The sequence below is a fragment of the Cygnus atratus genome, chromosome Z, assembly GCF_013377495.2.
Source record: "Cygnus atratus isolate AKBS03 ecotype Queensland, Australia chromosome Z, CAtr_DNAZoo_HiC_assembly, whole genome shotgun sequence".
In the NCBI taxonomy this organism is placed as follows: domain Eukaryota; kingdom Metazoa; phylum Chordata; class Aves; order Anseriformes; family Anatidae; genus Cygnus; species Cygnus atratus.
In genome coordinates this window covers 15,371,651-15,387,945 of record NC_066396.1, presented here as the reverse complement: position 1 = coordinate 15,387,945, position 16,295 = coordinate 15,371,651, and the positions used below count along the sequence as shown (strand labels likewise).

General features: G+C 37.0%; 1 protein-coding gene across 1 annotated transcript; it reads left to right on the top strand.

Moving 5' to 3' along the window:
* The first annotated feature begins 3,352 nt into the window (after positions 1–3,352).
* CZH5orf34 (chromosome Z C5orf34 homolog) lies at positions 3,353–15,991 on the top strand. The gene is made up of 12 exons (XM_035566153.2): positions 3,353–3,744; positions 3,921–4,010; positions 7,412–8,058; positions 8,682–8,783; positions 10,130–10,253; positions 10,868–10,959; positions 11,179–11,248; positions 11,543–11,713; positions 12,773–12,861; positions 13,609–13,701; positions 14,484–14,524; positions 15,322–15,991. The coding sequence occupies exons 1-12, from the start codon at positions 3,550–3,552 to the stop codon at positions 15,513–15,515; spliced, it is 1,908 nt and encodes a 635-aa protein (XP_035422046.1). The 5' UTR covers positions 3,353–3,549; the 3' UTR covers positions 15,516–15,991.
* Positions 15,992–16,295: the final 304 nt, after the last annotated feature.

Below are 16,295 nucleotides of genomic sequence, written 5' to 3'. Positions count from 1 at the left end.
TATTTTCATTGTTTTGCCTTTTTGTTTTTTTTTTTTTCTTAAAGTTTTTGGTCCATTCATCTGCTCATTTTCCTACCCCTAACAGTCCTTTTTTCTTTAAAGTACACAGATACAGAGAAGATTATCTTTTAATATAGATTGGACACACAAAATCCATAAAATGACAATACTAGTCATAAGATTTATATTAGCACTTCAAAGCCTGGATGAAAATCCAGAAACAAGAAAAGTATAAATAGTTTTCAGATAGATACTTCACACAGACACATTCTCTGACTTTAAGTTGTGCATAATTTTCTTACAAAATTTTTAATTCAAATGTAGGTCAGTCTTCTTCGTTACTTCAGAAGTAAATGTCTTGTAGAAAACAGATTGCTGAAAATGGAAAATCTCAATAGTATGACCACGGAACAAGGATTCACCTGTGCATGATAGTAAGTTAATAGTGTCTTCAAGGGGCTCTGCCTTTTATGTTTAGTTTTACATTTCTTGTTTAGTGTCTTTCTATCAAAAGTAACAGTCTGACTCTAGATGTATCTAGATGATACATCCTGTCAGCTTTTGGGGACAGTTAATCTTAGATGTAGATGTAAGAAAGAAATATTGTAAGTCATCTTGTATAAAAATGTTCAAATTAGGAATTGTATATTTTAAGCAATTCAGATCAAGGTTTGCAAAACAGGCTTTTCCTATTTTTCCAGCAAAAATATTGAAAGCTCTGCATTGGGATGTTAATTCAAAACAGCGGAGAAGTTGGTGTTCTATGCACACATGGACATTTGTAAGAGCTATAGACTTGTATTGCAGTAAGGAGAAAATGGTTTTAACTCTCCTCTACTGATTAAGGAAAAACAAGATCATGTTTGCCTTAAACATTTTAACCATCTTCCCTATTTGTCTTAAATCTCACAGGAGACTAATACAAATTAGTGAGGATGGAATGAAATGAGGGAGCAAATGAATGAAGCAGCTTTTGTATTGTAACAATCACTTTTTGCTGCTTGTCTGCCCACTTAACTGCCAGTAGCTCTTCTGTGTATCATAGAGGTGCGTCTGTGGGGGTTTAAGGATGATTTCAACTACACTTTAGCATTTTCAAATTAATAGTGCACTGTGCAACGGTGCTTTTATTTTACTGTTCTGATGAAAAAGCCTTTGAAAAGATATTTTCTTATTATTTTTTTCTTCATAATGGCAAGCCAATGAAGTCACAGAAACAGGGAAATTAAACTTCAGGGGAGAAGTTAAGCCAACTTTTTAAGCACTAGTTCTTCAAAGAAACATTCTTTGCATTTGAGTTCATGCATGTGACTAAGCAGTTAGTTTCACACATCATGAAAAGTATGCACAATATTTGCCACTCTTGAGAAATCAATTGTGAGTTAAATGTTTAATATGAGAAAATCTCACTGCTTGAAGTCACTTCATGCTGGGCTGAAAGACGGGTCACTTTGCATTCTGTTTGCTTTTGAATGAGTTACATATTCAGAAACCTTTACTCTGTAATTTCTTTTCACATCTGCTAAGAACTTTTGCTACTAACCTAATTTTTTATTAGGAAAAACATTATCAGTAGGTTTTTTGAATATTGGTTTTAAGTGTAATTGTAGCACTACAGACAGAAGTAACTGGCTTAGTTACATCAGGTATCACAGATTATGTATAGTTGGGATTTTTTTAAGCGGCATCCATTATGGCACTGAGCTTTAGTGACACTTGCTCTGGATTGTAATATTTGTTTTTATTTCTCTCAGGGCCAGTATTTCCATCTCTAAATGTTCTGCCTTTCTCTCCTTTCTACACAGAACTCATTTATGCAATTAGCGATAGCTCAAGTTTGCAACTTTGCTTCTCTTTGACACAATTATGGTTCTAATTATCCATGTTATGTGCGTGGTTCCTACTAGTTGATTTAAGTACAGAAAAATGCCATTCCAGCCAAAAGTTGAGAACAGTACTGTATGTGTACGTAAATATATTCCTGAATTGCTTCTGTCATGTCTACTTCAGTCTACTTGACCTGCTTCCACAGCTCCCAAGTTTAGGGTTCCTACCTTAGCACTGAAATTGCCAGAAAAAAAATATGCATCTTCCATAGATAAAAAAAAAAATAGAGCAGAGAACTATTATTATTTGTGTTTTAAATGATTGGATACAAATAATTAAAAGCTCAACCAGGACTAGAATCTGCATTTCTGAACCCTAGTCCAGTTCTATCAAGTCTTATACTTGGTTACTTTAAAAGCAATTATCTTTACACTGCTAGATTTTACAATAAAAGGGATAAAAATAATTTATAATCTAAAAATATACTCTGAAACTTGCTTCAGGCAAGTATAATGCAGAAAAATAGTAATTAAAAACAGTATTACAAATAGAACCAGATTTATTTCTGTGCATACTTGTATCTGTAGCCACTTGACTGGAAGCTGACCTTCCCTCTGAGGCTGCTTTTTCAGCAGAGGATGGAAATTTGTCCTGTATGCAATTCCATGGTCACATATTGATCTAAGAAACCTGTACTTTCAAAGGTAAGGAATGATTTTTACAGCTAGATGAACCATGTGATCTAGAGTGGCATTTTATGGCAAAGGATCTTGAATTACATTTACTTAGTGCTTTAACCAGGCATTGGTAATGAATTGTCCTTTAACTGCAAACTGTCATTCTATTTAAAATAGCTTTGATTAAACTGTAAAGGTGGATGGTGGTGGTAATGTATGTATCTTCCAAAAAGGCAAATTATAAATTGGCCTTTGGGAAGTTAATCTGTCAAATCTTTATTCAGCTAGGGCTTCTGAGATTCTGCTACGAGTAAATACATGGATTAAATTTCAGTATATGTATGTAAAACAGCAGTCACAAGAGAAATATTTATTTGTAATCTGTCTTTGGGCTATGTTGTAGATCTGCAATCTGCCTTCTCAATCCTGTCACCCAAGCCGCCTCCTCATTTTCCAGAGATGTTAACGTGCGGAGGAAATGAATTAACGAATTACTCAGCCGCTTACAGGCTGAAGGGGGGAGGGCAAGGACAAACACCAGCAGGTACTGCTGCAACAGTTCTGCAGGCAGCTGCGCTCTGTGCAAACACACGTGTCGAAAGATGCCCGTCTTAAAGTAGCACAATTACCAGTAAGCAGTCAGGGCATCCATTCTGCAAATTTTCATTTCTGGATTTTAACCCACATAATTCTCTTTCCTCGTTATCGAAAGCCACGACTTCAAACAGCAATAAGCTCTGTTTATAGAGCTATCCGTTTCCATTCTTGTCTTATCCGCCCGCTTTTCTCACAGCCCCCCCGCCAAGCCTGGAGAAACCGGCGCCTGAGAAACGCCGCCACAAACAAACACAGCGGGCGCGGCGGCCGCCTGGCCAGCACCGCAAGCGGGAGCCACATAGAGGGGCTGTTACCGCCAAACAGCCATATTAAAAATAAATAAATAAATAAATAAAAACCAAAGAATTAAAGCGGCCGTATATGCTGAGGGAGCTGGGCGGCCCGGCCCTGCCTTTCCCGCCCGGCGGGCCGCCCTCCCTCGGTCGCCATGGCGGCGGCGGGCCTGATGGTGCTGCTCGGGGACGGCTCTGTGGAGGTGCGCTGCGCGGGGGGCGCCCGCCTCGTGCTGTCGCCTTGCGGCTCCGAGTACCTGTACGAGGAGGTGCTGCCCGCCGCCGCACACCCCCTGCAGCCGGCAGAGACCTGCCGCCGCCGGGTCGCCTTCGTCCTCAGCGCCCACAGGGTACGTGGCGGCCGGGGAGAGAGATGGGACGGGCAGAGGAGCGGGGTGGGGGGGCGCCTCCGAGAGGTGCGGGGCATTGCCTCAGCCCTCCTAAGTAAGGGAAGAGGGCTCGGTCTGCTAACGCCTCTAGAAAACCCGTGATAGTACAGTTTGTTTTTGTCTTCTTGTTTAATTAGGAACAAGTTGCACGAGCTCTAGATTTCCGGAACAAGTTTTCCTCTCGGCCATACTTACCTTCACGTCTTATATCCCCAGAAAGAAAGACTGTAAGTTTTATACACACAACACTTCTGTAAACTGAGCTGCCCTGGTAGTCTGACAAAGTGGGCTTACAGAATTGTACGCACGTGTGTATGAGTACAGGCCTTGAAGACCAACAGCGTACAGTTTGGTTCATGCATTTCTCAACTCACTTAGAATACTGCCATTTCAAATTACAGTTTTACATTTTGCTTAGTGTTTTATCCTTAGTCCTACATATCCTTTACAGCTGAACAGTACAGATTCCACCCGGTCTTAGTAAGACTAAAACCCAGATATTTCATGTTCTTTAAAAGACTGATAAATCACCTGGACCGATAAATCACCTGACATTCCATTAGCAGCACGCTTTGTGCTAATGTTTATTTGTTAAACAATGACTATCAGTACATACTTACAGCAGTCAGACCTTAACAGTCATATCATGTATGCGCTGTGCATGTACACAGAGCTGATGCTCTGCTGCGTGCAATAGTGGGTAACCTCCCACCTTCTACTGGTTCAGGATCTTCTTCTATAACATGGCTGAGTTTCTAGGCAGTTCCTAACCATACTTTCCACCTGCACTACCTGCTTCAGGATGCTGAGGCATAACTTTCCAACGCCACAGTAAGTGGCTTTTTTTGCTGGGCTCTTTTTCTCTTGGTTTAGCCACAACTGCTTTCCTTAAAGCAAGAATAGTGTTTTTGTAGCTTCTGATGTTGTACTCCCTTTCTGACCAGTAATTTACAATCAGCTTGTTTTTCTGTGCCCTCTGTTCTTCACCAGTGCCCATATTTTCAAGGCCTTTGCTGTTTGCCACACTTAAGCTGTACAGTATAGCAAGAGATACCAGCTATCAAGCTCCAAGTACACACAGCAAGTTCACATAACAAGGTGGTCACGAGCCTAACAAGCCACTCTGGCACCTGGCACGAGTTATCTTAAGGCGCAGTTAGCATAAGGTCTGTGACCTGTTACTAGCAGTGATGATACTATTTTTATAGGGCTGCTACATACAAAAATGCATCTACAGTTACACTGTATTACTTCACTTATGCTTAAATGCCGTTCACTTAGGCTCTGTTTGGCCATGCTGACCATCTGTATCTCTAGGAAGCTTGACAAGGGGGATCCTGTCAGTTAAGTGGATTGCTTAGAGCTGTACACAGTTTTGAACATGCAGATTAACCATAAATCTATTCAGCAGTAGTTGTATGTTTTGTTGTGTTTGTTTTTGTTGTTGTTGAAGATGATGATGATGTTTGTTTTGTTTTTAATATCTAGTTCATTTCCTAGAAATTTGTAGCATGTGATATATTGCTATCAAAGAGTATGTTTTCAGTCATTACACCAATATCTCATTCCTAGTGGTAATAGGTCAGAGCCCATCCTTCTGGATGTAAAGTTAGGATTGCTTTTCCTCACTTATATCACATTCCATTTATCTCCACTAAATAGTTATCTGCAGCCTTATTGAGCGGTCCCTTGATTTTTTTAGGGTCCTTTTGCAATTCTTTATGGTCAATTTTCATTTTTAGCTAGCCCTAAATACCTTTGGCAGATATTTTCACCTTGCTAATACACTCCTGTTTCATTTTTACTGGACTCTGGGCAGAAGTATGATCCTGGTTTGATTTAAGATCAGTGCTGTGGTTTAACCTGGCAGGCAGCTCAGCACAATACTGCTGTTTGCTCACTGTCCCTGCCCCCACGGTGGGATGAGGAAAAGAATCAGGGAGAAAAACAAAGCAAAACCTATGGGTTGAGGTAAAGACAGCTTAATAGGAAAGAAATGAATGAATGAATACGCAAAATAACTCATGCATAATGCTGCTGCTCAACACCTGCTGACCGATGCCCAGACAGTCCCCAAGCAGTCATGTTGTCCCTGTTCCCCCCACCCTAGCTGACTCCCCCCTGTCCTATTGTTCAGCATGAAGCCAGAGGATGTGGGTCATCCCTTTGGCTAGCCTGGGCCCGCTGTCCTGGCTGTGTCCCCTCCAGCTCCTTGTGTATCCCCAGTCCCCTTGCTGACAGGGCTGCACACGAGGAGCTGAAATATCCTGGGCTCTGTGAAAACACCACTCTGCAGCAACTAACACATCGGTGTGCTATCAGCATTATTCTCATCCTAAATCCAAAGCACAGCACCACACCAGCTACAATGAACAAATTAACTCTGTCCCAGCTGAAACAGCAAACAGTCAAGTGGGACAAAGTTGATTAAGCTGAATGAATACTCTTTTGCTAAGAGATTTTTTTCAGACCTTATTTGAAGTGGGTTTGCATTTCTTTGTTCATGTAGGATCCAGTACTTTACCTGGAGTCTCCAAAGGAGAGCAGAGTAAGAATATTTCCTGTGCAGTGATCAGGCATAATGACAATGCAAACAAATATATGTCCTTTTAGGGCAGAACTTTGCAGATGCCTAGAAAAACACTCTATCTTGACTTTTTTTTTTTCTTTCAGAATGTGATTAATGCATTTTCTAAATTGTATTTAGCTATACCACCTCTTTGGGCAAAGCTATAACCTGGGCATTGAGGTAGATGCAGTGTTTGTTTGGAGCAATTTGTTGAGAATCATAGGCTTCATCGTTACAGAAGAGATAGCACAAGGGTGTACTCTGTGAAAATGTTTCTTACTTATTTTGGACAAAAGTTCTAATTGAAGTAGCAAGCTGCGCTGTGAGAAAGTGCAGCTTACTGTGGTAAGATGAGGCTACTCTTTGGAGAATTCTGAAATCCTGTATAAGTGTCTAAAACCATTGTCATATTTCAAATTATCCTTCACAAATACATTCTATCCACATTCCAGCAATAGCTGTGTAACTTTATCTTCAGTACTGTGTGATTAAGTAAGTTTACTGTGCTGCAAATGCTTTCTGTTTTGGTAAGAACAAATACCTTTCAGTTTTGGTAAGAGCATATAAAGGTACATTACATGCCATTTTACAGGCTTAATTTTATAAATAGAAGAATTCAGACTACGTGGCATTTCAGTGTACACAATTTTAATATGGACTTTGCATGAGCTCCACTGATAACAGATATGATCAGCATAATGATCTTGATCATTTCCTGATCCTGAGCTTTCTCCTCAGTGTTTCTTAAAAAGTTTGAAATAGCTGTCAGTGGGCAGTTATGCCTGGTCAGTTGGCCATGCATCTTTCTGGTTTATGAATGGGTATTAAATTATAAGCATATTGCTAGAAATAATCCTGTTAGAACAGGAGGAAGATGATTTGAATAACAGATATCCTGAGTTCATGGGTACAAATAAATACAGACTAATGTTTCATGCCATACGTCAGCGTGCAGAAGACATGAATTATGTCAAAAAATTCACAATCCCAACATTGTAATTTCTGGCAAGCATGTAAATTTTATTTTGTAGCACATTTCAACCCTTTTTCTTGTATTAGATTCTTTTCAGTGATATCTTAGAAGTTAGATGGCCTGACCCTGTTACTGCAGACCTGACGAGATGTATAAAGAATGGCAATGTGAAGATCTCCTCATTGGATGGTTATGCCCACCTCTACCTGTCAGAATTGCAGCAAGAATTTACTGTGGAGTTCTTATGCAAAGTCAGCCAACCATCTGCAGCATATTCACATTCCTCTCAAAAGAACAGCAACTATCAAAATGAAGACCAGTATGGAAAATCAAGTAAAAATTCTCTTCCTGAAATGTTATCAAAACAAACGAGAGTAGAAAATAGAAAGAATGAACATGGCGGTGCTGAAGGAAAATACAGAGAACCAACCAAACCAAAGGACCAAAAAGACAGAGATAGAGTTCCTCTGTTTTGTACAAATTGTTCTTATGAATACGCATGGGTTACACAGTGTTGGTCTGTTTCCTCGTACCCAGAAGAATGGAAATACCCTTTGTCTTTGGCATTAATGTGCTATAACTTACATACTGTTAAGACTGAAATGAAAACATGTGAGGGAAATAACCATACATCTATAGGAGCAGATGTTTTAATAGACCCTAAAGCGTGTGAAGCAGTATCTCGTTTGCCAGCAGCTTTGCCACTAAGCTGCAGAGCACCACATTTACACAGGTAATTTAAACTTTGTGTCTTAGTTGTTAACATATGTCTACAATTCTGAACTTCAACCTTTAGCAAAATAACTGAAATCTAACTATAAGAAATAAAAGAAAAAATACCATCATACCTTATTTTATTAGCAACTTCTTGAAAACATGGAATTTGTGAAACTAGCATTCTTTATCCTACTGTCAAGGAATAAAAACTAATTAGTCCAGAGGGAAAAAAAAATATTTCTGACATGCTATGTAAATGAAAAAGAGAGTATTGAAAAAGAACACTGTGCTGGGGTTTGAGTTTCTGTTTTTGTTTCGGTTCTGAATAGATGATACTTCTGAAGTGGGACAGTGACATATATTCTCTGTCGGCCCTGCTAAAAATAGTTGAAAAAATAATTGTAGGTTTGAGAAAATAAATTTGGTAACTAGGAACTAGTTAGTAGTTAGGTATCCTAGGAACTAGGGGACATTGGAAATATGTGGCCTATTTTCTTTTGAGTAGTTGTGCATGCATCTGTTTTGGTATAGAAAAATATTTCTGTTTAGGATACAGAAATGATTACCAGCCTAGAAAAAAAAAAAAAAAAAAAAAACACACATTCAATCTTACTGAAGGTCTTATTGTATTTTATACAGGTGGAGTTTCTGTGACTTTTTTCTACAAAAGAAGCAAGATTCTGGAAAGTATTCATACCCTCAGCTAATTGAAATTGTATGGTGCGAAGGTATTTTTTATAGGTATGAAGGAAGTCATGCGTTTCATTTTTGGAAGACTTCATTTGTATGGGAATTAAACTTCAAGATAAAATGTCTTACTTTGTCCCTTTCCCATTCCTTTAGACATTGTACACAATTTTTATGGAAGATTCTATTAATTGCTGCCATTTGTTTGTTCTTAGAGCTTGAAGACAGAGCTTAAAATTTGCTTCACATTCTCTAATAGAGTGTAGTTCCAGGTCTGAAAGCGGGTATGCCTGAAACAAAGATTTTGAAACCATATTTAAGACTTTTAAAGAAGTGATCTGATTTCTTAGAGACTTAAATAGACAACTGTAACTTCCACAGACTTCACTGACAACTATAGTGCTTTTTTTGTTTGCTTTTTTTTTTTTCAAATTACATCACTTCTGTCGATGCTAAAGATTTCACGTTTTAGAAATGCTTGTCTTGGTGACCTATGTAATTTCCATGTAACAGGCAGCTAAACTCTACTGTGGATTTTCCTGGCAAATCAGCTTGTCTGTATGTTTTTGTTTGTTTTTAAATAAGAATTTTTGTAAAATAGGCTCTTCAAATCTGTTATACAAGCTTTGAAAGTGCCACAGTTGCTATCAGCATTCAAAAGTTTTTGGTAAGAATATAATCATTCTTTAAAGCTTTCATCTTTCTGCCATACAGTGTTTTGTCAGTGTTTTCAGTACTATAACTTATTTCTTTGGAAGTATGGTGAGTAGCCATACTTAGTCTTATAAGACCCAGTTTATAACACTTAGTTTTAAAGTCCCGTTACTGAAGTTTTGGCATCTGACCACATAGTGCAGAATTGAGTCATTAAATAAGCTTAACACTCCAAGATCACAAGAAAAAGACTGGCAATCTTAGTGAAACCAAACCAAACAAACAAACCAAACAACAAAAAAAAAAGAAAAGAAAACCCCAGGTGCAGCGGAAATGAAGTCTTTGGTTATTTAGGAAGCATTCAGTTCTACAGCTTTTTCTTTTTTTTTTTTTTTTCTGTGTACACCTGTTAGGGCTGGTCCCCTGAAAATAATACCTTTTCCTTCTTGCGCATTGCTATATTTTGTGTTCAGTGGAATGGGCATTGGACATCTTTTGTGAGATACCTACCTTAACACAAGGCTCTCCTTCTGAACATGCTAATCCCGTCACCACCTCCACCCTGCAAAAATGACTTGGTAATGCTAATCATCAAAAAAATAATTGGTATGCCCTGCTGTTTGTGAAACAGTAGAAAGTTTTTCTTGTGAGAGTTGTTGAAAATGTTTGTGTTTAGTGCTTTCTTCTGTACTGTCTATTGATACAGCATTTTAAATACTTGTTAAAAGTCTTGTTATTTCTCTTAGATTTATCCATGGCAAAAGAAACATTGCAGAAATTTATCCTGGTGATGAATCATTTTTCAAGTCTGAAGGAGCTTTTTTGGGAAACTACTTCGTGCATTATGTAATCCAGAAAGGAACAAACAAGGTAGGAATAAAACTGTTTAAAAATATTTTCAGAATTCCTTCAATTTAGCAGCTATGTTTTAAGACATTTGGATATGTAGTCTAAAGTCAAGACCCTACATTGTTGTTCAGGTAATTCTACTTTGTTTTCAAGTGATTAGTTTTTTTGGCATGGCTGTTACTCCACTTCTCTTTCTTAACTTTATCCTTTTTAAAAAAAAAAAAAGTTTATTGAGTCGTGTGTGCTAATTTCAATGTTTTTTTCTTCTGTTCTTAGATTTGGATATTTTTATTTTTAAAGCAGCATAAAGGATCAATGCTGTACCCTTTGAACCTAGCCTCTAACTTGTAGTAAAACTTAGTTACTCAGTAATGAACTATACTCCCTGATAAAATAACCTATTGGTCCATGTTGAGTGTATGAAAACTGTGAATGTGCCTTAGACTTAAGGGATGGATGCAACTGCATTTTTTGTTTGTGTGTTTATTTTAACTTTTCAAAGAGATACCTGTCTTCTGGGAGAAATTTAAATGTGGTTAGAGTTGTCTGGGAGGTCAGAAATTTCATCTCTTTCAAGATTATAAATAGTTTTGTCATGCTACAGTACCTATAAATAACTCCTATTTCTACTGCAGAGAGAAGAAAAGATGTATTCAGTAAACAGTCTTCCTCCTGATGTACCAGGAAGTCCATATTCTATATCCTCCATCATTACTCAGGCAACCAAGTAACTTACTTTTCTCCTTCATTGTTGTTACATTAACTCCTCTAACTGTGAAAGGACAGTAATTACAATTACATGTGATACTTATTATTAAGTATGAAAATTAAACAAATTTATAATATCACTGGGGACATCTGTAACTTACAGAACAAAGATCACAACTGTGTAGGAGATACTAATGTAAGGACAAAATGCTTAATATTTAATACTTTTTTTCCTCAGAATCCTTCAGTACTGCTACAAGACTAAACTATCATTAATTCATAACTATCATCTCTGCTGCTGGAAGATGGTATGTAGCTGAAGATTTATAAATCTTCCCATGTCACAAAGATGACTGCATGTGCTATAGGGAGTAGGACCAGTTCTAGAGGGAAAAATCATGAGCATATCCTGTATGCAAAGTTGAAAAGGTATATAACTGGAACCATCACCACAGACTGTTAAGGTGAATTGGTGAAGCAGAAAGCAATGAATTGCATGATAAAGAGAGATGCTTGTGGTCTAGAAAAACATGAAAATCTGGGAGAGATACAACCAGTTGTGACATTTCCTCTTTTTTTTTTATGTATTTGTTTGTTTCTAGGTGCCTGAGACAGACAGATGGGAAATATTGCCTGTTTTGCTGGATGAAAAGGTTATTCCCAGCATTGGAAGACTTCTTGTATACTCAGACTATAAAGTCCATGCTACTTTTAGGGATGGAATCACCTTGAATATGGTCTGGGATTTCAGCTCTGGCTGTAGAAAGATTCAGGTAACTCATGACTTACAGAAGTGACTATTCTTAAAACTCTTCATTAAAAAGTGTTATTAGGAAACTAATGGGGAAAGTAAATCAAGAGTTTTTCTGTCTATAAAATACAAACTGAGCTCTTTTGATAGAGTCATGATTCAAAGCAGTTTTCTGCCATGGCTTACTCTCAAGCTGGTGTAATAGACATAGAACTACATAGAACTACATGAAGATAGCACCATGTATTGTGAGTATTTTACCCAGAAACTGAGGAAGAAAAATATTCTAGTGCATAATTCATGCCTAAAAGATAAAACTGTATCCTTTTAAAAAGTCACTCATATCGGTGTAAGATGGGAGTGTTTCTTTGGTGGTGGTGGTGCTGGTGTTATTTCAAAATATCTGTAATTGAGCAACTGAGTAGTGAAAAATTGCTCAGGAGTAACCTTGTGGATATGGGATTACATATTTTTTCGATAATTTTTTTGATCTACTTAACATTGAAGTAAAAAGATTGTGTTGACTTTTGCATTACAAAGTGGTGAAAATGGCGATGGTGGTAAAATGGCACTACAGAGAAAATTATGTCAGAATGGAATTTAGAGTTGACTGCTGAGATTTTTGGCTTCCACTCTTTGCTTTTACCCTATGGTGACTAGACACAAAAAGATGTTCCTGAGGATATGTGTACTATAAACAATTGAAGTGTGATACTTAGTTTCTTAAAAGATACTGTAACTTTATGATGTGAGCCAGCTCAAATCTGTACACTCATTAATGATAAAAGTAGGAAGAAGCGAAAGTACTACAGGTTTGGAAACATCCCTACACATTTTTAGAAATAATTTATTCTCAAACAGCACAAAAACTAATATTGGTCCATGCCAGGTTTTCCTTTTTTTCCCCCCACATTTGTGATAGTAGACTATAAGAAACTTAGAAAAACACAAACTTTAACTGTTTAAAGTGGAGTGTTCACAGATAATTTAATTATTAAATTAGCAAATGTTATTCACTTGCCTTTTTTTTTCTTTAGACTGCAGCAGAAAATTAATACTAATAATTTTTTTTCCTTCTAAGGTAAATGAAAATGTAGGTTGGTGTAAGCTAACTACTCCTGATGGGATACAGCAGCTAATAAAAATAAGCCATCCTGGAATCTATGAAAGGTATAAGTAATTTAAACAATTTAAAGTTAAATATTAAAGAATTCTAAGCAAACCCTTTTATATGAAGAAATGTTTTTTACTGGAGATACATTGGAGGAAAAAAAAAAAAAGCCCAAACACATAATGATAAAAAACACATATCTGGCTAAGATTCAGGACCTGTATGACTCAGGATCACTGCATACAGTCATTTCAGTATAATTGTTATGGAAATGCAATGTCTTTTAAAAAAATAAAATCAACCAACCTCAAACTAGAGCTCCAACTTGGCACTTAAATCATTGGGTAAGCAAAAAAATATCTTTGTGCTGTATAAAGCTGGCATCTAGAGCTGAAAAGCACTTTATCCAATTTTTGCTTTATTACAGATATTGACCTCTGCCTACAGATTGCTTTCGCTAATCTGCTTGCTCTAATTGCAGCCTTATTATGCAAATCATCAGAAGCATTTTAGCAAGCAGATATGCACACACAAAAAATAACGTTTGTACAGTATTCATTTCAAATCAGATGGCTTTGTTATAATTTTCTGTGACTGTATAGATTTAAATATGAAGGATATTCTTTTAAAAAACTGTGAATCCAAAAAGGGCAAAGAAACATAGGAAAAAGGCTAGACTTTTAGTCTTTTTTTTTTTTTTTTCTGAATCCAGGTTCATTGCTTAATGCCTTTTTTGTTTGTTTGTTTCTATCTTGAATTAACAGTGTATCTCTCATCTAAATAACATTTTTTTTTCATGTTAACAGATACATCGAAACAGTAATAGAATGGTGCAGAAGTTTGAATGAAAGCAAAGAAATTCCTGGATATACCGCACACTCTGTAACTGAAGAAAATTGGTACTCATTTTTATGCTAAATAATGTTGAAAATAAATCTCAAAAAGACTATAAACTCTGAATTTTATAGACAGCATTTCCTAAGGATCCAAAAAGAAAACTGTAAATCCTTTTATTTTGTGTGACTTCATATTTGTCTGTTGGAACTTAAAATGTACAGTAAGTTGAATTCTAGGTGAAGTTTGTTTCACATTGCTTCTGCCTGCCTTAATTAAAAAATAGAATTATGGTGACCTTGCCAAATATTACCATAAGATTAATGTTATAGAAATAACATCTTGCAAAGTGAAAATGAGAAACTAGACTAAGAAAGGCAACTTTTAACAGAACAGCAAGCTGTCCAAAATAGTACTTTGAACTTTTAAATGACATCTGGATCTGTTATGTATTTGTCCTTCTTAATAAATGCTACTGACCAAAGGTCTAGTGATATCGTATACTTACATAATCAGATATTACAAATGTGATATATGAGTCTGATTACAGATTCAGTTATCACTTTATAGCAGATGCAGTAGATGGTGAAACAAAAATTTTATCTATATTTACACACATAAATATACAGCAAGGAGACTATTTTTAGAGCTGAGCCTTGATTTTTATAAACAAATGATTGACAAATGCAGCCACTGACTAGTAGTATGAAAAAAAAATGTTTTTTTTCACTTAGAGTTCTCTTTCTAATTTTCTGTATTTCTGAGAATTGAAATTAAAATGGTGTACAAAAGTACGGTTGAGAAACTTTTTAGATACTATGATAAAAATCATTATTTTCTTGGACAGGTCTGCTGATGCTGAGCTTGAAAAAATACAGAGATTTAACTGTATCCTTTTGAAAGCCGTGAAGATTTTCACTTTGATATTCAGTTGTTCATCTGTATTCATCTGTATCGTTCATCATGTATTCAGACCTGCATTTTCTGAACATAAGAAGCTCTCTATTCTGTTCTCACCTGCTTTTCACTGTTTTACCTGCTTCTTAAAAGCACCTTTTTAAGTCACTTACAGTTTTCTCATTAATCTTGTTCAATTCCTTTACAACAGCACTGGAAATAAAAACAAAAGCAGAGTACAAAACAAAAATAAAATCATTAACAAAGTAGGGAATTCCTGTAATGGTTATTGCATTTCACTATTCATTACATATAATATATATATTATGAATAGATTATATATTCATTTCACTAAAACCATCTGCTAATCTGTTCTTGAAAGAGGGATGGTACAATTGCCTTTTGGCATGTTGTTGCAATAAGATACTGTCTTGTTTATTACCTACCTCAGGACTGTCCAACCAGCTCAGAAAGTATGCAGTGCTCTATTTTCTTAAAGGCAGTGTAAACCTCTCTTTATGCTAGCTTTTAATTTTATTAGGATGAAAAAACATATATGCTATGAAACTTTGCAGCGTAACATCAGTTTTCTTTAAATTAACTATTGGGCAAATAGAAGCCTTAGTTAAAGACATTTTCTAGAAACATTAGCATTTTCTAGTTTTATGTAATTACTGTGGTATGAAATGTGAGCCTCTGTAATGCACAATAATGATTACGATGTGGCAAAGCGTTTTTCTCATTATTAGGAGGGAGGCTTTGAATTTTTCTTGACAAACTCATGCTAGATTTATTGGATAATAGCAATGTTCCAGAAAGGACATCTGCTGCAAAAATCAATCCACCTACAATTGCCGTTGGAAAAACAGAAAATAGGAGTGATACTGAAGAACTCAATGAAGGGTGCATCCTGAAGGCTTTGGAAAAAACCTCTAAAATAATTCAAGATATTGAATCTCTGCTTGCTGCTTCTGGGAAGTGAAGATCTGTAATACGTTGTATCCTCCTAGGAGCTGTCCCAGCTACCTCTGAAGAGGCTTTGAAGTGTAAGAGGGATGAAGGATGAGACGGCAGCAGTTAAATGCCTTGCCAGACCAGCAACATGTGTAATTTGTTATTGTAATACCGCAATTGTATAATGTGGATAGGCAAAAATTAGGGGCCAAACGGTGGGGCACCGCTGGATAAATATCAGGGAGCTGTCCTGACAGTGCTACATCTGAGCGTATGAATGTCTGTTTGAGTTGTGTAGCTTTGTAGAGGTTTCTGTGACCAACCTGATTGAAACTTGTCGGGGTAACTTGGGGGAGGCGTTTTAACGGTAAAAACATGCTTTTGTCCAGAAACTTACACCAAGTAGTTAAGTTTTAACGTCACCCCAACGACTACATATTGGATAAAGTTGCCCAGACGATTTATACCTATTGTTTTCTAATAAAAGGCGTGTTTTTAGTCAGTAGCATTGTGAGGTTTTTTTTCGTTGTTTTATGCATGGTCAGTGACTAGCCTTTCGGCGTTGGGTTTTTGTTTGGTTGTTATTTTGTTGTTGTTTTTGTTGTTGTTTTACTCAATCTCGTCAAGAATACACAAAAAACCCGTCGGCAGCGCTCCGGGCTTCTCCACAGCCCCAGTTCCCGCTCTCCTCACCCCAGCGCGGGGCCCTCCGAGGATGAGGAGAAGGAAGAGGAAGAGGAGAAGAAAGAGAAAAAGGAGGAGGAGAAGGAGACGGGCGGGGACCTCCCTCATCCGCGCTCCCAGCCTG

Bases quoted from the DNA above. Each gene is read 5' to 3' on its own strand.
- CZH5orf34 (XM_035566153.2), top strand. From the start codon at position 3,550: ATGGCGGCGGCGGGCCTGATGGTGCTGCTCGGGGACGGCTCTGTGGAG. The intron at 8,059-8,681 runs GTAATTTAAACT...TATTTTATACAG, and splicing joins AGAGCACCACATTTACACAG to GTGGAGTTTCTGTGACTTTT. The intron at 8,784-10,129 runs GTATGAAGGAAG...TATTTCTCTTAG, and splicing joins TGCGAAGGTATTTTTTATAG to ATTTATCCATGGCAAAAGAA.